This window comes from Ciconia boyciana, chromosome 13, assembly GCF_034638445.1.
Source record: "Ciconia boyciana chromosome 13, ASM3463844v1, whole genome shotgun sequence".
NCBI lineage: Eukaryota > Metazoa > Chordata > Aves > Ciconiiformes > Ciconiidae > Ciconia > Ciconia boyciana.
Genome location: NC_132946.1, coordinates 17,184,311 through 17,207,745, shown reverse-complemented (window position 1 = coordinate 17,207,745; position 23,435 = coordinate 17,184,311). Strand labels below are relative to the sequence as shown.

The 23,435-nt window shown below is 44.6% G+C and overlaps 1 protein-coding gene across 10 annotated transcripts in view; it reads left to right on the top strand.

Moving 5' to 3' along the window:
* The window catches only part of SLX4 (SLX4 structure-specific endonuclease subunit), a 34,073-nt gene extending 11,109 nt beyond the window's left edge, over nucleotides 1-22,964 (top strand). For 8 of the 10 annotated variants that reach the window (XR_012044982.1, XR_012044984.1, XR_012044980.1 and 5 more), the window contains 14 exons: nucleotides 352-615; nucleotides 1,438-1,612; nucleotides 3,379-3,594; nucleotides 4,584-4,798; nucleotides 5,925-6,238; nucleotides 7,755-8,037; nucleotides 9,462-9,550; nucleotides 12,715-12,861; nucleotides 14,521-14,690; nucleotides 15,539-18,009; nucleotides 19,252-19,354; nucleotides 19,593-20,075; nucleotides 20,667-22,525; nucleotides 22,666-22,963. Coding sequence is in view for 1 of the 10 variants with exons in the window: in XM_072878269.1 (XP_072734370.1) it covers nucleotides 352-615; nucleotides 1,438-1,612; nucleotides 3,379-3,594; nucleotides 4,584-4,798; nucleotides 5,925-6,238; nucleotides 7,755-8,037; nucleotides 9,462-9,550; nucleotides 12,715-12,861; nucleotides 14,521-14,690; nucleotides 15,539-18,009; nucleotides 19,252-19,354; nucleotides 19,593-20,075; nucleotides 20,667-21,003 (5,267 nt within the window). In the remaining 9 variants the exon portion in view is untranslated. Of the gene's footprint in view, nucleotides 1-351; nucleotides 616-1,437; nucleotides 1,613-3,378; nucleotides 3,595-4,583; nucleotides 4,799-5,924; nucleotides 6,239-7,754; nucleotides 8,038-9,461; nucleotides 9,551-12,714; nucleotides 12,862-14,520; nucleotides 14,691-15,538; nucleotides 18,010-19,251; nucleotides 19,355-19,592; nucleotides 20,076-20,666 lie in introns of all 10 variants that reach the window. The other 2 variants (XR_012044988.1, XM_072878269.1) reach the window with 2 other exon arrangements.
* The last annotated feature ends 471 nt before the right edge of the window (nucleotides 22,965-23,435 follow it).

Genomic DNA, 23,435 nt, shown 5'->3' with positions numbered 1-23,435 from the left:
ACATCCTGCAGTGTGGATGCTGGGGAGAGCAGGGCTGTAGGGCTGCCTTGCTTGTTGCTCTCGCTAGTGACCTTCAGGCAAGGTCTTCCTTAATATTCCTTCCTCTAAAAGGGATATAGAGATATCTAAACTCTGCTGTAGCACAGAAGCCTGATGCTGTTACTGTGGTTATCAAGTATAAAGTCACGTAATAGCTAAACACATCGTTCACTTCTTCCTCTAAAAATGGCTGTTGCAAAACTGAGCCTGGCTTAGGCTGCTGTTGGGGAAGGCTTCCAAGCAGCAATCTGGGCAGCTCAGCTATGTGTTTAAAACTGACTGGTAAAGCTCTGGTGTTTTCTCCCCCTCTAGTAAATACTCTGAGTAGTTGTTCCCAGACTACCTTATCCTTCCATCCTGCTACGCAGCCAGGGACCTGCTCTTCACCCACCTCAAAGATACCGCCGCTCGCAGGGTCGAAGATGCGGGTAGCAGAGCTGGTAGTGGAGAGAATGCAGCAGTTCAAGAGAGTGGCACCTGAGCAGCTAAAACACAGCACAGATGATAGCTTGCCAAAGTCTGTAGCCAGCGGGGATTTCCCTGACAAAAGCCAGGAGCAGAACCCACCAGAGAATGGTACGTTTCTCTTGTTAGCTGTTGTACGTGCAGAAAGAGTGCTGTGGGCTGGTGAGAATGGTTGCATGAGAAGCAGTCCAGATTCCTGGGCTTTGTTCCCAGCTAGCCTAGTGGCTCAGTGTGCAGCACTAAATAAATCACTCCAGATCGCTGAGAAAACTTGCTTTCTCTATTTTTAAAGGACTATCCATACTTTTCTCCCAGCTCTTCTCTGAGGCTGAATTAACCTTATGCTCGATTCTGTAGGGATAATTGTCTTCTTGGAAACAGGTTGAAATTCCAACAGGATCAGTGAACTTTGTCATCCTTCCCTTGGGACAATGTTAGGTAACTGTTAGGTAAATGTGACCCTTAGGTAGCCCCCATCTTTGGTAGATCTCCAAGCACTCTCGAAGGTAATATGTCCTATGCAGATGAATTGAATTCACAGCAATTTTACTCTGGTTTGGTTCATTATAAGTCAAGGCCCTGTTGGTTCTGTATGGACGTGAAAATCTGCTGTGTCTTAATATGTGGTGTGTAAGACCCCATGTTCTCCCCAGAAACTATAGCCAAAACTTACCCTTCATTTGGGTCTGATGTGTGAGGTACTCTGAACAAATTGCCACCTCCTGCTCCCAGGGTAGTGCAGGCCTGTAGGGTTTCAAGTGCAGTTTGTACATTCCCTTGTGAGAAATCAAATATGAAGATGCAAGAGAAAGATTGCAATTCATTTTTACGTGTCTAGTTTAATAAACTAATAGTGAGAAGTATAACAGTGCTATGCTTTTCATACAGGATTCTTAGTTTTCTGTCTTAGATCATCTCTCCCTTCTTTGCCAGATACCCACCATCTTCCATCCATGGAGCATGATAGTGCTCTGGCTTTGGCTCTTCAGCAGGAAACCAAAGAGGAAGCCCTGGCAAGCCTAGAGGATGCAGGCTTGTTTTTTTGTCAGATCTGCCAGAAGGATCTCTCGGCCATGAACACAACACGACGAGAGCAGCATGTTAACAGGTGAAAGACCAGCACGATGTGTCCTTTCCACATCCTCTCCCCCTTAACCTCACAGACTGCTCAGTCAGCGTAGCCATTACAGAACATGGCAGCAGGTGAATCTGCATAGTGGCATTGACCTTTATGGCTTGAATTAACAAGGCGTTTTGATCTCAAAGCAGAGGCTGATTGTCTGGCCCTTACAGGGTTTCTGCATGTGTGTGGTAAGGCCAATGCTGCTTTCATCAGTAGTGTGGCAGAGGGGCTGTGACTGTGAAGTGGCTAGCAAAATTAATGAGGACCCACTACTGCAGATTTTGAGATTTCTGATTTCAGCCGACAAAGTAATGTTTGATCTATTTTGCTAAAAGTTGCTTGGCTAAGGATATCTGGTATGTCCAGCATATCCAAGCTGTTTGCTGAGGGAAAGGTGGTACTGTTCAGAAAGATGACTAACTTGCATTGTAGAGCTTTGACCATGAGAGTAGAGAGGCATCCCTGCCTTCGCTTTTGTCAGAATCGTGCAATTAAATTGAAATTAGTGCTGTTAATGTAACAGTTTCCTTAGTGGTAAATACCAAGTACTGTAAATATATTATGTACAGATAGCTCTTTGTAAATTAAAAGTCTGTGCTTCTCTGTTGAGAAATTGTCAGAAACAGCACATTTGAATAGTTTTAATTTCTTAATTCCAGCACTTTCAGAGGGCAAGAGTGATTTGATTTGTACAGTCCTACATCACGTTATTGAGTGACTCACATTCATTAGGGTTATCTGCAGCTGCAGCTTTAGAGGTGTTACTGCTGTTTCTGTCTTCAGATATTTACTGCTGCTTGAGAGGACAGAGGTTGTAAAACAGTGACAGTGTGTCAGAAATGTTTTTTGGAAATTAAGTCTGCTTTCTGAACTATTAAGCATGTAATCATATGATGAGATTACAAGGTTGTATTAGCAATGGATTTTCTTATAGCAGCCTTCATCACAAGAGGTAAAGCTGTAGATGGATAGGTGCACTGGCAAACTAGTAATCAGCAGTCCTAGTACATCAGATGAATGGTCTTTTACACAACCCTGTATGTGTAGGTAGTGTGTGTCATTACTTAATCAGGGAGTGATTTTTTTATAACAGGTACTGCAGATCCAGGATTTCACACCCTGAATCTCTTTGGAGAGGACAGAAGAAGAACCATTAAAAATTTTTACATAGTTTTGGCCTACCAGAAATTATTAGAAGTTCATTATCCTTCACTCTTAAGTGCAGTGTTCATTTCAACTGGTCCCTTTTCTGTGACATAAAACACTGTCCTTGTCAAGTGAGATATCTGACTTGAAAACGCTTGCCTTATTGACACTGCATCTGGTCATGCTTACAAAAGTAGTAAGAAGGACAAGAAGTAGTCCTGTTTCAGGTGAGGAAGACTTACCATTTCTCTGGTAGGGTGATTCTTTTTTTTAATGGTGGTTTAGAAGTTAGCTGGAATGTTAGAATGAATGCAGAAAGAGGGATTAGGTGATGGACACGCAGTGAAGTTAAAGAAGGTTATTACCTGCATTTGCTTCTGAGCAACGTGTTTTTAATATGCCTCTTGAGGCCATAATTTCCATGTAGCTGTTATATGTCATATTCATCACAGTGATGGGTACATAATTCTTGTTTCTTTAGGGGATGTTTCTTCAGCTGTTGCAGATATTAGGGATGATTGTGCTCCCTTTTCTTTACTGTAGTTTAAATCTTAGTGTGGACAGTTTTAAAGTCTTCAGAGGTAAGCTTTGCCATCATCTCACAGGTGTCTGGATGAGATGGAAGAAGCGCAGATGTCATCCTCCAGCAAACCACTGGTCCCTGAATGTCCCATCTGCGGCAAGCAGTTCCAAACCCCACAGAGCCGAGTCAGTCACTTGAAACGCTGTGCTGTCGAGATGGATGTTCCTCCTAAGCTGCTTCTTCAGGCAGTGCAGTTGCAGGTGTCCTCGCTTGGTGATGCACCTCTTCAGTGTCCCAGGTAAGCTGGTGAAAATAAAAGATGCTGGTTACTTTCTTTGGCTTGAGAGACATTGACCCTGTGCTCCTGGGGATGAACAGTAGAAGCAAGGTAGACTCGCAGGCTGGGTGGGCCCCAAGCCCAAAGAAGGTCAAGTAGAGCCATGACCCAGTACCACATGAGTAGAGCGTGGTAGTTAGTTGGAGAAATCATCTCACTTTCCTTCAGAAGCGGTCAGGTGGTGGATGACTTTAAAAGTCAGCAGGCAGGAGCAAAATGGGGAGTAAATAATCTTACACTGGTTTGTCAGAAATATTTGTGCTCTATGAGGTAATTGCGCAGTAAAGCTGAATGGTGTGTTTGAGCTTATTAAAGCAAACCGCACAGTACGAGTATGCAGTCTCTCCTGAGCATCTGTCGTGCCAATGCCTCAGCTATTCGGCTTGTGGCTGTACTGGATATATGTGCTTTACACCCCGAGCCAAGGAGGAAACAGACGTGATGTTTTGAAATGTGCTCAGTACAGAGCTGCATCTGGTGTCTTGGATTTGAGCAGAATCTTCAGAGTACAGCAAGTAGTGCCTGACTGAATTTGTAGAAGGGCTCATAAGTCCCTTTGTGCTGAGGAAGGACTGTTGCTGGTTCCCTGTGGAAGCAGAAGAGTGGGAAAGCATTTTCTGGTGACCTTGTTTTTACCCTGCTTCAACTTTTTTTTTGTCCCCTTTGGTATAAAAAAGCATTCAAGGCAGAGATAGCAGATGCTTACATCAGTGCTGTGGTCTTGCACTTACCTTTTCAAAATAAGATTTTCTCTAAATTGCTCTAAATTCCATGGATGATAAGAAATCCTTTGCTCTCTGCTAGGGAAGAAAGTAGTGAGTAGTTTCTCATTATCTTGGATATGGGTATCTCTCAGAGCAAGTAGAGCAGCTGGTCTGCAGTGCTCAGTGTTTCTTGTCTCTGATCCAGTCACATTAACTTAGGCTTCCTGCTGCATTCTTGTATTTCAGCAATCAACCAAGCGGGTCAAAGCGAAAAGGCTCCTCCAAAGAGGACTCAAAGAAAATGCAGAAGAGGGCCAAATTGGAGACTAAGGATGAAGATTTGCTGGTTGCTATGGCAATGTCACGCTCTCTGTTGGAGCAAGAAAAGCAGGAACAAGCAAAATCAGTTACAAATGTGAAACCGGTGGCTGCTTTGCCAATCAAATGGAAGCCAGGATCAGGTATGTGTTAAAGTGAGTTAGCGTCAAAGGCTGTGTTATTGGAGGAGTAATGTAACACAGCTTGCTCTTCACTAAAACTTTCCTGTTGGGTATAAGAGGGATGACAGCCCTGTTTCTGTTTTATTTAAGCTGTCAGAGCTTCAACAATATGCAGTATCCACACATAGTCAAGAAAGACTGCAGGATGTCCATGGGTTTTAGTGAAATCCCTTAGGAATCTCAAGCTTTTTTCACCGATAGATTGTTTTGAATCTGTAAAATATTCTTAAGATAAGCTGTTGTTTTTTGTGAACTGTGAAAGTGAAAAGAAATAATGTGAAAAGATTATTGTTATTTCTCCTGCAGTAGATTTTTTCCTATTCATCCTGCTGCAACCTGGATTAATGCAGCTTTTTCAGCCTTATCTCTTACCTCTCTGTTTTCTTCCTGTGACAGACACATGTGTATACTATATGCTGTTGAGCATGTGCTTTGCTATTTCAGTGTGCAAAAAGGTTTAGAAAGGAAGACAGCTGCCAGGGGAGAGTGTTGAGTGCTGTATAGAGGGGAGACCTCACTCTTCATGATCCTGTTCAGGTCTCCTCCTGCCAGTAGGTACTGCCAGTTGGATTGGGGGTTGGGCCGTAGTAAGGCAAAGGTAGTAAGAGGCAGGATTTCCAAATGAAAGTTGCTCAGTGTTCATGTGAGCTGTGGTTTGATGTCGTCAGTAACCTGTACACAAAAAAAGGACTCCTTCATGGATTTGTTGGCATTTTTTTCTCCCTTTTTTGCGAAGCACTGGGATCTAGTCAAGTGCCATACAGGCACCATTCCATGGGTCTGGGAGGTAGACTGCATGCATGTCAGTTGTTTCCATAATGATCAGCTTTTGTAGAGATGTGATGGCTCCCAACAGGCAGCAGAGCAGTGTGAGCAGGAGTCAGTCTTTTCTGGAGTTCATTTCTCCCATAAGGGTGACGTGAGGCTTCAGACTACCTGTGGAAATCTTTAAGAGTTGTGTTCAGCTTGTAGCTGCCTTTTGATCATCACCGACTACAACACCTGAAGGAGCTGGCATGTTGAGCTCCTCTGCCCTGTGTGTTCAACTGTTTATTTATTTGGGTTCCTCTTCTTTTTCTTTTTAAAGAGAAAAAACAACGTAAAAGAGGCCCAACTGCACCTCCACCATTACTGCTTCAGGACCCGGAGAAGGCCCGCAAAAGGATCCAAGAGCGAGTAGCTATGCTGCTTGCAGAAGAGGTGGAATTCCCTCCCACCCCTCAGCTTCCCACTAGTAGGATTTTGGAGGATGAATCTGGGAAAGCAACCTGGCTCTTGCCATTGTCCAAAACCAGGGAGTGCTTTTTATGGAATATCAGTGCACTGACAGGACCCTATGACCCTGAATCATTCTACACTGCTGGATTAACCCCTCCAATTGTACCTTGGAAGCCTGTGCAGGTGTGATGCTCTTTTGTCCTTGCTCTGATACTTGTGTGCCCTAGTTCACCTGCCCTGTAACCCTTCTGTTTCCTCATTTGGTATTTAAACGAGTGATCCCCTGCCTCTGCATACTCATACTCACTGCTCGTGCCCTGTTGTCCCCTGGTCTTACACAGTTAGGTTTTATGATCTTGAACTTTCATTTCTCCCTTTTGGAGAGGAGACCAAAGCTCACTCATGTTATTCCTTGAGCTTTCAGAAAATATAATTGATGGGAATAGAGAGTACTGAGTAAAGGGACCCTATTGTGGTCATTTTGTCACTAGTTTGTCCACGTTTACAACAGCCTGACTCTTGTTTTCCTTCTTGGCACTTTTCTCTGATTGATTCTAGTATGAGCTTTGCCCGTGTGTTGCACTCAGCAAGGATCTGGGTGAAAAGTTTAAAGTGAAGACTGATACTTGCCTTGCACAGAGGAGAAGGTGGGAGCATCTAGAGTTGTAAAGTGAAGCATTTGCACTTCAGGCTTTCCCTGTGCATCCCACTGCCTCTTGCATATGAGCTTTGATCCAGTTTTCAGTTCCACTGTTCCATTCTGTTTTTCATCTAGATCTCCTGCCTCTTTCAATGCTCTGTATTTTTATAAAAAGTGCCTACAGAAGTAGACAAAGCTCTTTTCGTCTGATCACACATGTGCTCGCTGAGAAGAAGGATATCACTTCTCTTCCTTCCCTCATTCTTTTCTTGAAGAATTTGGTGCTTCTGTTCAAAAACTACTGTGCAATATATAGGTGCTTTATTTAATACTTCTTCCCTAGTTAAAGCGCAGAGTTTTTCACTGGCTTATCGCAGGCTAGTGCTGTACTGGAAGGCCTCCATTCTGTGAAGATTTTCAACGTTTCGTTCAAGCCAAAAACTGCCAGAGAAGTTTAAAAATAAAAAGTAGAAAAGCCTTTAAAATCATGGCAAGAGTGTGTTTTCCCATTTGATTATTTCCATTTACAGAAATAGCTAAACCATTTTTACTTAGAAATAAACAAACAAAACTGTCTCTATTGGGAAACAGAGACCAAACTTGGAAAATATCAGCTCCAAGGTGAAAGTTTGATTTAGTTACATGTAACTGCAAAAGCATTTCGGAACTCAGAACAGAAGCACCTGGAGAGCTTCAGCTGTGACTGTTGCCAGGCACTCCAGCTATAATGAAATATTTAGATGTTGGAGTGGGAGCATTTCCGCCATCCTTTCTCCCTGCTTGGCAACTGCCTGCACAGACATGCTCCTGGAGAAACCACCTTTTCTGCATTTTCTGTTGTAGTTTCCTTTCTTCTGTTCAGAGCTGTCTTATCTCTGGAGAGTCCTTCATAAAACTGCAGAGAGCTTTTGCCTCAGAAGCCCCTGTACCTGGGGAATGCTCTGTAATCCTTTACTAGACGTTTCAGAAGTATGAAGTAGAGACTGTTCTCTGAGCTCTGCAAATACATAAAACGAGACCTAATTTATTGGTGTCTTTTTTTCCTCCTCTTTTGATCAGAACCATAAGCCAGAGAACCTTCTGCCGTCAGTGGGATCTGATCAGCCAAAAGTATCCCAGCAAATTCAGCCTGACCTCAGTTCTCATGAGCCCGCTTGCACAGAGGTTGGAGGCCAAACTTCCGATGAATCCAAGTCAGGCCCTGAAGGAGATGGGCAGTTTTTACCTCACAGCCAGAAGGATGTTCAGACCCTGCAGGACCTAGTTGAGTTGGCCAGGGAAGGACTTACCCTTACTCAGTGGAACCTTGATGTTGCCCACGTTCAGGCAGCAGAGCAGCCAGGTAAGTTCTGGTGGCTTTGTGAGCCCCGTCCCTAGCCCCTTCAGCTACACAGAGCCAGACTTACGCTGTGCTAAGTTAGGAGAGCCATGACAGCACCCACAGGGTGTTGATGTTGATCCAAGAGGTGATGTTGTGCGGGGACATTTTTCTGCAGTAGGCTTTAGATACAATCAAGCTGACGTTTCTGAAATGATTCATATATCCCAGCGCTTAAGAGAGCTCCTGGACAGCAGATACTAAATTTTATTTTAAAATTCCCTTGAAGACATCAAAGTATTTTCTGCCAGGAGGGAGCCCAGAGATGTTCAACAGCTGGGACAAAATCCTCATTCCTGCTGTTTGGACAGTCTTTGTTATGTGCACTGTCTTTTCAGGTCTTGAGACAATTGGATGAAAGAAATGTGCAAGAGGGATGATTTTATGTTGGTACATTGATTACACAAACGTGAAGTTTATCTGTACCTATACAGGGTTGAAAAAGTACAACACCTAGAATTCCTCTATGGGCAGCTCTAATGTCCCCAGTCATAGTTGCATGTGGTGCACAACTGCACATGTCAAGGTCAGTGATATCCCTTAAAATGGCCTGGCTGCTCAGCACAATGTATTGTGTGTCTCCTGTTCACCTGTGGAAGAGAACATGGTTGCTAAGTTCGCCTGTCTGCATTTTCACTTGGGTATAATATTCCTCACTTCCCCTACTAAACTGCAGCAAATGATTCCTGGTCCTATAAAACTACTCCTGGGATTTCAGTGGAGATATAGCTTCCTGGGTGAGGGAAATCATTTCCGCACGTAAATGTATATTGTGTGTGTAAATGAGACCAGGTGGAAAAAAAACACTGTGCAGACACTAATGCACCAGAACTGATTTCTGAAGACATTAATTCTTTCTGTTGCTCTGCATCCTGTTCTGTGCACTCTGTAGACTACTGCAGGGCTCAGGCTGTGCAAAATTGATTTTACTGACTGCCTCTGAGCACTAGGGCCCACAGCATTTTGTCTAGGTTGAAATGTGGATCCAAGATACAGTCTCCCTGTCTGCTAGGATGAGGCTGTGGCATGTCCCATCCCACTCTGTGTCGTAGTTTTTTTCCTACTGGAGGAGGACTGAGATGTGAAAGCAGAGAAGCATGCTGCACTCTGCAGTTCCTCCATCTGGGTGATTATGGCACACACAGATCTGCAGTAGATTGGTGCTGCTCCTGACTGAATGGTGCTTGGGTACCCACAGCCTGTCACAGCCCAGAGACAAACCCTCCAATGAAGGCGTGAGGGAGATGCTGAGCCTTCAAGTCAGTGAGGCTGGTTATGGCAGCTGTCTCAGGGAGCTGTCATGGCTAAGATCCTGTTAGGAGTTCTTACATCACTCTGTCTCACAGAGAAGTTGTATGTGATTTGTGATGTGCATTTTCTTCTCTGAGGAAAAGAACTGACTTCCAGTGATACTCCACGTAGTGGCTTTGTGCCCTCGTCCAAAGAGAAGAGCCTACTGACGAGCAGCTGTAAAAGAGTAAGGCCAACCCTTTTTTTCCACTTTTTTTGTATTTGTTTATCGCTGTAAAAAGGAAGCTATTGCATTCGTGCAATTCATAGAAGTATGGAATATTTCCCATTCCTTTCCATAGAAACAAAGAGGTGCTTAAGGTTCACAGTCACTCAGGAATCATCGTGGGCACAGGTGAGATCAGCACACGTGGTGGTATTTCAGTGGTGCCCACAAGCAGGCCTGTGGATTTTTCAGTACTTGTCCTACCTGATGAGAGAGATGATTTAAAATGCCAGGTCACATAAGGCAAATCTGTGTGTAGTTCGTGTAAAGAGAACTGAGTTAAAGAGTTATGTTACAGCACTAAGAGTATTTGGGGGTAGGAACCAGAGATGCAGCTGCACCACATTAGGCAGTACTCTGCTTTAATGCCCAGGCTATCCAAGAGAAAATCGGCTGCAGCTCAGGAGAGACAGAGCTGCCTGGTGCTTCCTCCGGGCTCACACACCCAGCTACCTCAGGTGCTTCTGAATGGAGCTGTTCCTTCTCTGTCACCTTTGTCTCTATGCCGTGCCTTGCAGTGGAAGAGAGAATTCTTGCAAGGACTGGCTGAGTTGCACTGAATTCTCTCATCTGGTATAAAAGCCTGATAGATGATGTGGAATGCTGTGAGGTCCATGGAGATGAGCACTTTTTTGCTGCTAATGTGAGCTTTTAAAAGGTTTGGTATAGAAAATCCTCAATTGTGGGAACACATATCAGAGGGTCTAGCTTGAAAATCAGTGTGCTCTCTGTGGTGAGTAGGTGAAGAATACAGGCTAGTAAGTCACAGATGACTTTTTTATCAAGGCAGTAGTGTTCTGTAGATCACATCTTACCCCAGATGCACCAGTGGATTTGTAATCCCCCATGGATGTATAATCAGTTTTCTTCAACTGAAGTGCATATAAAAAACCCCTAATTCATCTTCTTACCAGGGTCATCCACTTTATCTGGTGAAACTTACTATCTTTGGTTTGATAATAAATAATCATGCCATGAAAGCTAGTAGCTTTTGATGCCAGATAAATTTTGGTGCCTTGAGAAAGCACTTTCATATTATGCTAATAGAATTAAGAGACTTCTAAAAGGAGGCAGTTCTGTGAGATGGGAATCTACTAAACTTGAGCATCCCAGGTACTTGTTACAGAAACTCTAGATATTCTTTGGGGGTATTAAAAAAAAAAAATCCTTAGCAGGAAAAAACACCTTGTTTTATAAGATTCTGAGTCTATTAAACCAGAGGCCTGTAGCAATACAGAAGCTGTTCTGATACTGTCGTTGAAACTCATTTGCTACCAGCAAAACCAGTATGATCATTTTTTCAGATTTAGTTTGATTCCATGATAATTTTCCTGAGCAAATGAAGTGTTGCTGAAGAGTTGGATTGCCAGTGGGAGAGATTTGTGCTTTACATGAGCACAGACAGAGTGTAACCATGTAGAGCAAATACATCCATTCCATTGGTAACACATCCCCCTGCCCATGCTTGAGACCCTTGTCACATCTGTGGAGTCCAGTCTAGCTGGCCTCCTCAGTAGGAGAGAGTGTTCTGGTGTGTTCTCCGACAGGAGCACATGCCCACTTGGAGCTGTCTTCAGACCAGTCTGTTTGTTTTGCACAGAGAATGGTGCAGCCAGGAGGTTTCTAGCCTTACTTAATTTCCCCATTCCTGATTCATAATTTTAGCATCAGCAGGAAAGCTGTTCTGGGCTTGCTGCCTGGAACGTAGCATCAGGAGTCTGTGTTTGCTGGCTTCCTGAGGTACTGTCTTGCAGGTATCCTACCTGCCAAGAATAAGAAAGCAAGAAACATCAGATTAGTTTCCAGACTGAGCTTCCTGTCTTCCCCTTGGAGATCAGTCCACACCACTGCCACGACATGCAGAGTCTTCTCTAGCCCACCTATGAAGGCCTGGAAGAAGTGTTCCGGTGTGTGCTGCTGTTTTGGTGCTAATTAGTATTGGCTGCCTGCAAACACATGCTGGAGCGAGTAGAAAGGTTGGGTTTCCACAGTCCACTGCTAATGTAGAAACCTGCTAATAAAATAAAGAGCTGTGTTGTTCCAGGTGGAACTGCATCTCATGCAGATGTTCACTGGAATAAAACTTGCAGTTCCTCAACCTGCAGTAGGTTTGAAAAGCACGAGGTCAATGATTAGTGTGTTAACTATAAACTGGTTTCCACTTACAGTGAGACAGCCTCTCAACCGTGAGCTGAGGGTATTTCACACTCCTCTGAAGCACTGGCCACCTCCAGAGCTGCAACGCTTGCCTAGAGGGATCTGAGTCTTTAGAAGATTGCCTGGGGTGGGTTTGTACTGGGAGCAGCTCCAGAGCAGAAACAGAGCGTTCATCACTGCTGTCTTTGGCAGCATGCCCCAGGCCTGACCTCACCATCACCAGTAACCAGTCACAGGTAGCTCAGTCAACAAGCCCTCCCCAAAATTTCAGCAAGGGGTTCTAGAATGATAATAGAAGTTATGTTTTTTTTTTATAATTGAGTGGAGTTTTCAAAAGGGGTTTCAGTAACAAGCACATAAGTTCCTTTGAACTAGACATCTGCATTAGTTTTAATCTATGTGGGCCCCTTGTTGCAGAGCTGCTTTCTCAGCTGTCATTGCCAGACAGTGAACGAGAGAAGAAAGGCTCATTACCCCATCCCTGAGTCATCCTCTTTCCTCTTACTCTAATTATAGTGAATTGAGTTCAAGTCCGTCAAAGTGGAAATTACAGTTTCCTAAAAATGTGGTGGAAGGCAGTAGATCAAGAGGCCAGCTATAGGCAGTGGCTAGACCACATCAGGAAATGGTGTGGTGCAGATCTGAGGGTGATAATGTGCTATAATACAAGGCAGAACAAGTATAGTAGAATACAACATGACTGCCCTTTCTTCACAATTGCCAGACTTTGAAAAAGTGGAGGAAAGCAAAGCCAGAAACATCTGTTAGGCTTGTCTGCTTATTTGTCGTATGGAAGACCTGAAGCTGATAATGCTGATGATTATCTTCAGGAGGCAAAGGCAGTGTATCTAGACAGGGGCCCACTGTACAGGAATGCTGATAAACTGGGTTATTCCCTTCTTATTTTTCAGGGAGATGTTTGACAGCTATAATGTAACTTCTGTCTTTGTGTTCCTTCTGTGTTCTAGTCCTCTCTCAGGTTGCTGGCTGAAGATTTCAGTGCAATGGTCAACAACCCCCACTTAAGTGATGTCCAGTTCCAGGTGGACTGTGGGGAAGTCCTTTATGCCCACATGTTTGTGTTGTACGCACGGTGTCCACAGGCCATTCAGGTTGTAAGTACTGCTGACATACTTTCCTCCTCTGCTTCAGGAGAGCCCAGACTGCCCCCCCACACAGTCAGTTAATGCTACAGAATCAGCACAGAGCACTGCTGGGCCTAATGGCAAGTGCCTCTGGATCTGCAGTGGGTTTTCAGCTTAGGAAACCGGAATCCTGACAAAGTGGTGGAAAATGTGGTACTTTATCTGGGCAGACTGTGGGGAGGCAAGGATCCTTCCCTGCATTCTGTCCATGAGCAATGGTGGAGGCTTCCTAAGTGCTTTTTGCCCTTGGATTTTTGTACCTGTGCAAGTGCAGACTGCCTTGTCCATCTTGGTGTGTCCTGCCTGTCACCCAGGCTGGGAAGCTTGAGTATGGAGTAGAGGGATTTTGGGAAGTACTTGAAAATAACCTACATTCCCAGAAGCATTTTGGATTGAGCAGTTCCCAGCCTGCTCCTATGCAGCCTCCTGTCGGGACAGTGAAAGGCACTGAGCCTAAGATTTGAACTCTCCTATTTCACAGAGCTGCCACCGGTCCATACCGCCAGCTCGCTAATAAAGGAAGCTTTCTCTAAAGCTGCCCTTTTGGAAAGTTAGTTTTATCCTCATGCGTGTTGGCAGTAGTTTCCACCCAAGGTGACTCAGGCCATTTCTAAGGCGTCCATGAAAGTTTGGGAAGGGGAAGCAAGTTCCTGTATGCCATACAGCAGTCTTAATATGAATTTTTTAAGGGATCTTCACAACTATTAGCAAATGTGCATGTGCCCACAAATCAAAGGGCTTTAAAAACTGTTAGGTTAGCCGTGTTTTCTTATTATTTCCCTGCAACTCTGTCTGGCTTCAGCATTCCCATCCACTGTTTTCATGGGCAGGAATCATTTGTGTGGGTACAGTTGTGGGATTGGCCCTATGCCATATTTTTGATGCCTGCAGAGGGTTGTTTTCCTGTGAGTCCCCACCTGCAGAGCAGCATTCCATGTGTTTTTTCTGTATAGGTGAGGGAGTGCTCTTCTTTGTCGAAGATTTTGGGTAACAAGGAAACAGTAATTAATCAAAGATTACTTTGGAGCTTGTGTTTTCTGTTGCATAGCATCCCCTAACTTTGGACAGAGTTTCAGATAGCACAATATGTGATTTGGCTGCAAAGAAAGTGAGACCTTACTGAACTGGAGATGCATTTTCGCCAAAACCTGAGATCAAGTTGGACCCCCACCAATGGTCCAGTTCAGTGGAGTAGTATTTTGTATGGAGTCTCTTTTTCCTGTGAGACACCAGGAGAACTAGAGTTTTGGCAGTGCATCAAGGGTAGGTAAATTCAAAACAGATCAGAGGAAGCTTGCTTGTAGAGAAGTGCAGATAACTCTGAAAATTGTGTTCTGGGAAGTAATTTGATTCCAAAACTAACTGGAGAACTCTAAGATCATCTTTTATATGTGTGACTAAAACAAGTAAACTTTATCAAAGCTAACAGCTGTAGGGTCAGGAAGGAAATGGCCTGTTCCATATGAAGCTCTGCATAATGGGTCATCTTAGCTTCCCTCTGGGGCATCAGGCCCAGGTCCCAGGGTAAGACTTGGGCGAATGAAAGGAGTAAGCTGATAGGAACAAGAACATTGGTGTTGCTGTTTCTTTGCTAGCAAACGGATTTTGTTTACTTTCTTCTTACCCCAGGTTCACAGCCAAGGGTTCTTAGTGGAGGAAGATGGGAACGCGCAGACACGCCGCGTGCTGCTGAGTGACGTGACAGGAGAGGCGGCGTGTGCATTCCTGCGATACCTTTATGCTGCTGATGCTGACATCCCTGCTGGGGTGCTGCCCCAGGTGGGGGCTCTGGCTGCCAGGTTTGTATTGTGAGCATGCTTTGGATCCCCTCATGCTTTCAGCCACACAGACCCCAGCCTGATATCTTCCGTTGCAGTTTTAGTGGCTTACAAATTCCATAGTCCTCTGCTTACATCTTAAATGTAACTTGCACATAAGAACATCCTACCCTCATCTTTTCCATGAGTCTCTCTTCAGGTTGTATCTGTGTGAGATTTTTCTATGTTCAGTATATGCTTAGCAGACTTTTGCCAAGAGTTTTGTCTCAGGATGTTTATTGACAGCTGATGTTGACGATGAGCATATCTTCTATATGTGTTTCTCAAAGCATTACACTAGTGATGCACTTAATCTGAACAACATTTGCAGAATGTATTGGATGCTTAGAACTCTAATGTGTTGTGTCAGCCATGCTCTCGGTCATGATACTAGGTATGCGCTAAGTAAAGAGCTTGAAATAGGAGCAGTTGCTGAGATACAGGGGGGAAATGGTTGGGTCTTGCCAAAATGTTTATACGGAGGTGCCCTGTCACTCCAAAAAGCCATGAAGCTTGCACGTGACAGACGTTATCCAGCCCCAGCCATTCCATGGGGCTCTCACCAGTGCAAACGGCAAAGGGGTTTTAGTGTAGTCATATAGCTGTTTAGTTTCAAACACAAAAAAGGATGAGTGAGCCTGATGCTTTCATGTGAGTGACACCTGGAAAAGGGAATTCTGAATTTTAGGAGTATACTGGATCTTGTACATCTTGGGAAACCAGCATCCTCATGCAAATTCTTTACAAGGCTCACAAGAGTGATCAGGCAGCCAAATGGTGAAGAAATACTGGAGAAGGAAAATGCTAACATTACTATCATATCCTTGCAGGTTTGGTGTGAGGGAACTGATGGCAAAGTGTGAAAAAAACACTGGAGCGAGTCAGGTGTCTTCTGGAGTGGATTCAGAAGATGATCTTATCTCTGTGAGGGATGACAAAGAATGTGAGGACAGAGCTGAGAACTTCCAAGACCTCTTGAAGTCAGTGTGGGTTGGTGAAGATGAGGAAGAAGTAGCTATGCTGAACCCTGAATGCCAGAAGGAAGATGACAATAGGGTGGGTGAACAGGAGCTGGAGGAAATCTATGAGTTTGCTGCAACTCAGAGAAAGATGGTTCAAGGTGAAACAGAGGTGAGCGAGGGAACAGACTGCAGCATCTGCAGTGATACTGAGGCAGCCCAAGGTACAAACCAGCAAACTGAGGAGGAAGAGGTAAAGAGATCTGAATCTGCTTCAATAAGCAACAGCTTCAAAGATTTGAGGGATGACAATGATGTGGAAAGATCTAAATGTGACTCGTCTGCACAAGAAGAGAAAATGCAGAATATAAATAGGTGCAAAAGCGTGAATGATCCACAGACCACTTTTGTGCCTCACCACAGTGAACCTCAAAAATGGGACGTAGCATCCCATGATGCCACTGCTAATGAAGGAGAGGCTGTTAGGAGATGTGAAGGTGTGAAGGAATCCGAGTCATCTCAGGCCTCACATGACAAGGCACATCACTGTGAAAAACAGTTTCCTAGCTTCCATAATGATACTAATATAAATGAAAGTTATGAACGCTTATTTTCTGCAACTCAGGGAGATTACTGTGAGCCTTCCCCAATGAAAGAAGTTATCAAAGAATCAGGAAAGGCTCCCAGTGAAAAACATGCTGATGTTAATGATTCACTTCTGTACAGCAAGTCACAAAAAGACCTCTCTCCACATAGGAACGGTTTTTATGGGAGTCCTCCTCCCAAACCTTATGTGCCCCTTTTTCCTGCTGTTGGCTCTTCACCTGCAACTCCAAAATCAGAGAGAAAGTTTGCCACAGAACACGTGTCAACACCAAAGCAAAACAAACAGGAAAAATCATTCCCGTCTGATGAAATACACTTTCAGAAAGCCAACGAGCTGGATACTGCATCAAGAAATGAGAACACAATTTCTCCAGCAGAGCTTCCCCACATTGATTTAAACAAGCATACGTGTTGTCATGACCCAGTGTTATCATCACTGGTTATCAGAACTCAGGATGCTGCAGCTCAGGGGAACAAGGAGGGTGATGTTATTGTTTTGTCTTCTGATGATGAAATGGAGTTACAACAAGACAAGAAGTCTCCAGAGTCAGGCTCTGCTCTGAAGAAAATGGAAGTGCCTGGGCAACTGAAATGTACAAACGTAGAACAAGGTCCTGAGACACCAAAACCTGAACATAACTCATCAGTCACTGAAACAGAGCAGAGATCAACCCAGGTCTCATGTGGCATTACAGATACAGTGCATATAAGTAATGATGTAAAGATGTCCACTGAATTGCCTCTCAGCAGACAAATAAATGCTTGTACGGAGAGCAAACGGAGTCCAAATCTGAGCCCTGAAAAAAGGCTTGGTCATGAAATGTCTTCAGGTACAGACAGCTCCTGGCTAGTGCCAGATACGCCAGTTCTGAGCAAAAGCAAAAGTTTCTCAACACAGACTCAGGTCACAAGTATTAATTCTTTAAAGAGTCCAGGATCTAAACTCAGCACAAAGAACTTAGCAGCAGGTAACAGTAACCATGAAATGACTGGAAATTTAATAAAAGTCTGTGAAACAACGTTGTCAGACAAACATTTGCCTATGGAGAACTCAGTCAGTGAAAGGAGCCCTTCCAGCAGCCCAGCAGCAGGATCATTTTCCAAGAACTCCCTACCAGTTTCTCCAGGGGATCCAGTTCTCCTCTCCCCTGGCCACACCAACATAAAAAGCAAATGTGCCAAGATCTCATTTTCATCCAAACCTGTGCCTCCGTCCCATGAGCAGTCAGTGGAAGATAAAACAAATATCAGTGTGGTTGAGGTAGAGGACAGTGAAAAGGAAATAAGTCTGCCTTCTTTGAATAGTAGCGTCTTGCTTTGTGACGAGCCCCCAGTCCCTGTTGATGACTGCTGGTATGTTGAATATCTGTCACCAGTCAGAGGTAATAGCCAGGACTCTAACCAGGTGAGCCATGCAAAGACTAGCACTGCCAGCAGCGCCAGACCTGGCTCTTGGCATGACCAGTGGGAGAGCCCAGTCCACATGCAGGAAATTAAGGGCAGTACCCCTCTCCGAGGAAGTCCTGTTCGCAGAAGAACAACTTTGCTCTGTCTTGAAAAGAGTCCTATTGAGCCATGTTCATCAGTGGGCAGTAGACCGAGTTACCTGAACTCCAAAATCTGGGATGACTGGAATGGAGAAGAGGAGGAAGATGAATTTCCAGAGATGCTTCCTCTGTCTCAGAGGTTGTCAGCTGCAGCACGTGCCTGTCAGACAGATCCTGTAAAGACTCCTGGTGAGAGCTTGTATTGATACCAGATTTATTGGACTAGGTTAAATTGTTTTCATTTTAAGTGGTCATCTCACCTGTGGTTCACTTGATACATTGAAAGGGTCTTTTGGTCTTCTGATCTGAAGTCATTGTCGGGGCCAGGCACAGAGAAGGTACAGTCATCTTCTGATGTGGGAGAGAGCATATCTAAATGTGGGATTCTTGGAGCATAGCCACTTGTGTTTCATTCACACTGGTTCTTTGATAGTGATGGTACTCCTTGCAGAAGCTACAGATGCCTGGAGAAAAAAACACTAACCAAAACAGAACAAAAAACCAGCCTTCAGCTTGCATGCCAGTGGATATTTGTCCCCTGTAGTAGTGGGTGCTCTGTACAGTCTTGCTTTTCACGCATTCGTGAAGCGATGCTTGTGCTAACATACATGAGGACATCAGGTAAGCAACACAGTGGTGCAGGCACAGAGGACTTCCTCGTGATGAGGCTAGCTGAGCGTGGGTGGCTGTCCCTGCCCGTGGGTAGGTTTCATGCATGCTTTCCTGCAAAGCTCTGCTGATGCATTGCTGTCTTGTGCTGCCTTCAGTTTGCTAGTTCTGGGCCCTCGTAACAGGCCTCTGTGTGCCCGGTACATATCCTTGCATGGTTCCTTCCATCTAAGACCAGTAATTGATCTCATAGTATCTAATTAAATATATTATTAATTATGCCATACTAAGCGATCAGTTTAATGGGTGTTTAGAACATGACGTGCAAGACTGACTGTGCTTCACAGTATCAGTAAATTGGTATCATTAAATCAGTATCTAACTGAGGACCCCAGAAGCTTGACTTGCTCAGTTTCTTTTGCATCAAGTCCCTATTATGAAATTTCCTTCCTGGGAGAAAAACCACTTTACAGAATTCAGTAAACATGTTTTTTTAACTGCCTTGTAAATGTTGCCTGTTCTAACAAAGCCCTAAGCGGGCTTCGTATTCAGATGTGACATATGTCTTAATTTAAGCTGTTTTCTGATTTAAAGTCAATAAAAACCAAGTATCCCAGTTTAGGGAAAAAAAAAAAAAAAAAAGTGTTGACTGTTCTGTCCAGTATGAAGCTGAGTAATAATTAAAAGAGCTTGTAGGAAAGCAGTGCTACTTAAACAATTATTATATACTATTAGAATATCTGCCACTAAAAGGGGAAGATACCAGCCATTTTAAGTCCTTTCTGTACTAATTCTGATCATAGTAATTTCATTCTGCTGCAGAACCTTCCTGTCAGGAGAACAACAAGCCTCCCAGCACTCCGATGACACCAATGCCAGCTTACTCCATCATGGAGACCCCAGAGCTGAAGAAGGAGTTGAGCAGGTTAGCATTACCTCCACGAGTACATCTCTTTATGAGCAGCAACTTGCTGGCAGGTAGTGTGAAAGAAAGCTCCTGGGCTGAAAGTGAAACCATGGTGAAACTCCAGTCAGTGTTTTTTTGAGGTCATGTCACACTTTTCTAGCTGACTGCTGGACTTCCTGGCCTGAGCCTCTTCCTGAGCTGTGACAGTGGAAGGTGCAGCATTATCTTAACCTAAGCTCCCACCTTTCTCTTTCAGATTTGGAGTTCGTGCTCTCCCAAAACGCCAGATGGTGTTGAAGCTGAAGGAGATATTCCAGTATACTCACCAGGATGTGGACTCTGACTTTGAGGATGAAGTCCCATATTCCCAGCCTCCCCTGCAGAAGTCCCCGGCCAAACGCTCTAGGCAGTCAAAGGCAGACCGGACTGCAGGTGGAAAGCGTGCCAATGCCTCGAGAGCTGTGGGCAAAAGGAAGCAGGTTGCTATGGCTTCTTCAGCGCTCCCTGTGGGGAGGGCTGATGATGACCTTGTTGGATCCTGTGAAACAGGCTGTGCAGCACCCAAGGAGGGAACTGAAACAACACATCACCCAGAAGGAGCCAAAGAGCAGAAAAGGTCATCTGTATCTCCAGAGAGATGGTCTCTGGCAGCTGATGGTGAGGAACCAATGCTCTCAGCATCTCAGGAGTCTGCAGTTTCTTCAGTGGATGAAAGCGACATCTCTTTTGGTTCACAGAGGTAAGGGAACAAAATACTAAACAAAACAGTTGATGGTGCAGGACAGAGAAGAGCTGGGAATGTGGCAAACAGAGGTGAGTGTCCATGTGGCCTACAGTGGCCCTGCCACCTCCTTGGGCATGTCACTTGAAGGTCAACACACTCCTATAAGAGAAATAGGCTTTGGGGTTTTCTAGTCTAATTCCCAGTGAGCTATTCTCAGAACACAGAAGTGCTTGTGACTGCATGTGGGCAAGGCCCAAATCTGGCATGCCTGATCCCTGCAAGTTAGAGTGACAAGGAGCACTCACCGTTGACTGAGAGCTAGAGGAGGGAGAGGATGGCACAGCACTACTCAGCAGAGGCTGCTGCAGTATGGCAGCAGCAGGAGCAAGGAATGCCAGACCAGCGCTGTCGTGGCTGGGGTGGGGAAGTTTGCAGAACACGTGCCATGTTTTGCTTCACTCATTTTGTGGGCACTGGTATTGGAGAGTCTGTGATCCTACAGAGGATAGTCACGGGGGTTGGCCACCAGGGACTTGGGGAGCTCTGGTCCTGTCCTTGATGGCCTGTTCTTTCCTTGATCTCTGGTCTACTTGATCTTGCTTTTAGTTCTTTCGTGAATGGATTTGAAGCTTGTGCTTTTGCATCTGAGGAGGAGGAAGAGGAGCTTCCAGCATCTCAGGCAGCAGCTCGGGAAGAAGATAAGCTGGAGGCAGTAAGGTGCTACATCCGTTCAAACACAGCCCTGTACCACAAGATTCTCTTTTATGAGCCAATTGAGCTGGCTGACCTGCACACAGAGCTGAAACAGAATGGCATTAAAATTTCCAAGGCAAAGCTGCTGGACTTTCTAGATGCTCACTGTATCACATTTACCACAGCTGGAGCCCGGAAAGAGAAGGAACAGAAAAGAAAGGGGAACAAAAAACAGAGGAGACGATACTGAATGGAGCCCACTCCTCCATCCTGAAAATTCTGTGCGTGGAGGCCTTCCTGATAAGCTGGAAACCCTATTCCAGGCTGGTGCTAGCAGTGGTGCTGTGATCGGTGGGTGCACTGCTCCTCCTTGTGGCCTGCTCTCCAGATGACATGCTGGAGAATGGGTCTGAACGGAGCTCCCGTTCCCAGCCCTCTGTGCTGAATTGCACAAACTCCTCCAGTTGCTGTCCTGCCTTCAGCACACAGGTCTTCTGGAGCCTCTTTTTTTCCCCCGATTTTCCTCCAGTGCCTTTTCTTTCCATTTTTCTAATAGGTTTTAAATCCCCAAATTTTCTTTGTGTTGGTGCTTCTAAAGGCAGGTGCTTCCCCCAGTGACACTTGCCAAGAGCTTTTCCCTGGCCTTGGGCTGTGAAACGCTTCGCCCTTCAAGTTCCAGTATTCAGTAGAATAACCCGCCTGCAAGAAACCAGTCCCCTTTCCCCTGTGTAAAGCACTGAATGTTTAGACCCCAGTGACTTCTATCTTCATTTCTTCAGCATACAATTTGCCCTGCTGATTGTTAACGCAGGGAGCATTGTGGAAATACAATGCCTTTCTTCTGTCCCTGATTCAATTTGCAATCTCTGGTAAAACTCCTTAATCCGTGTTTCTTAAATGGCTGCAAAACAGTGGAGGTGTTTTTCTAGTCTCTTTGTGATGGCTCCCAAAAGTGCCCTCTGACGCCAGATGTCATGTGAAAGCCCTTTAGATTCATACACTCACTTGTGTATGTTCACTTGCACACTGGATCTGTGTTAAAGATACCATCTGCTCCATTTTCTGAGCGCTGTTTTACCTTGGCAGCGTAGCTTGAGTATGTCCTCAACAGAGATGTTTTTAAGACAGTATTATAGTGACCACTGGATCTCTTCAGCACTTCTTATAACCTGATCTAAACCCCCTTCTCTGATCAGTCTCATTTCCAAACTGGACTGATCTTAGGTTGTAAACTGTCTGGGACTCTTGGGGAAGTCTTGGACCCTAAATTGTCATATTTTATGTATTTACTTTCACATCTTCTTCTGACTTCTGTCTGTTCTGGCACTTCTGAGTCTGCAAAGAGTCTCACTCATCAAAATAGGCACAACACTTCAAAAAAAGAAGCCGGATTTCTAAATGTGTTTATATATTTGGAACATATAAATATTTTTTCTATTTTTGATACAGTATATCTTCAATTTTATTTGATTTATATTATGTACAATAAACAATTTGTAAAGTACTAATGATAAACTCTAAGTAATGTCTTATGACAGACTTGGGGGGGGTTCTAAGCAGCAATGTTGGGTCTAGTCGAGAGCAGTAGAGTCTGCAGTCTGCGCCCGTACTGGCTGAAACCCCAAGCAGAGAACTGGCGGAAGAGGAGTTGACGTGGGTGCCCACCAGCTAGGAGAGCTGGGAGAGATCACCCGGCAGTGGCTGGTGAACAGTGGGTTGGCTACCTGGAGAGAGACGATCTGCCCGGTTCACCTGGGCTGTGCAGCCCTGAGGTAAGGGGGACCTGGGGGGAAGGTGTTGGGGTCTGCCGGGAGGATGGGCTGTGGGGAAGGGTCTGGTCTGGCCTTGGCAGGGAGGGCTGCTGGTGAAGGGGAAATCGCTGACCACTGATGAACCTCCTCTTCTCTGTCAGGTGTCCGTGGCATGGATAATGGTGGGGGGACCTCCTAGCAAAGCCTTCTGCCATGTCTGGTGAATTTTCAGGAATTTGGGATAGTTTTCTTCCCTGGCGGTCACATCACTTTTCCTCCCCCACCTTCTTGTGCAAGAGCTGCCAGAAGATGGGAGTGTTATGTGAAAAGGGCAAGGCTTGCCTTAAGTGGCATTCTAGGAAATATTTTCCCTCAGTGTACCATGTATTTCTCTCTCAAGTACACGCTTCATACGTGGAAAAAGCTTCAGTCCTACTTACCAGTCTTAATATGGGAAAATAAATAAGATCCCTTCCCAGCTTTTTTGCTCTGTTTTTAGGTAAGATTTATGTTTATGACCAAATATTTTGTAATTAATTCTTTATTGCAACTTAACCTTCAATGAATGCAGTGTCACAGGTCCATGGATATGAATTACAATCGTTCAAACAGCAGTGTCATAAAAAAAGTTTTTAGCATGTTATGAAAAAAATCTGAATTTTAGTCACTGAAAGTGTCTCTATCCTCCTATCTTTGTCATCCTTAAACCTTGCAACTGGGCAGTCTTTGCCTAATGCAGAAAGATGATTTTAAATGTCACATCTGTGCTGTCAGGTTTTGGAGGTGACCACTTTGCAGAGGCTTGCCTTGATGCTTCCTTGTTGCTGAAGTTGACAAAATGAAATGTCTCTTGTAATTCTAAAACTTTTCTCAGATTATGAGAAAAGAATTTAAAATCTTTTACAGCCACAAGGACATATCTGACATACAC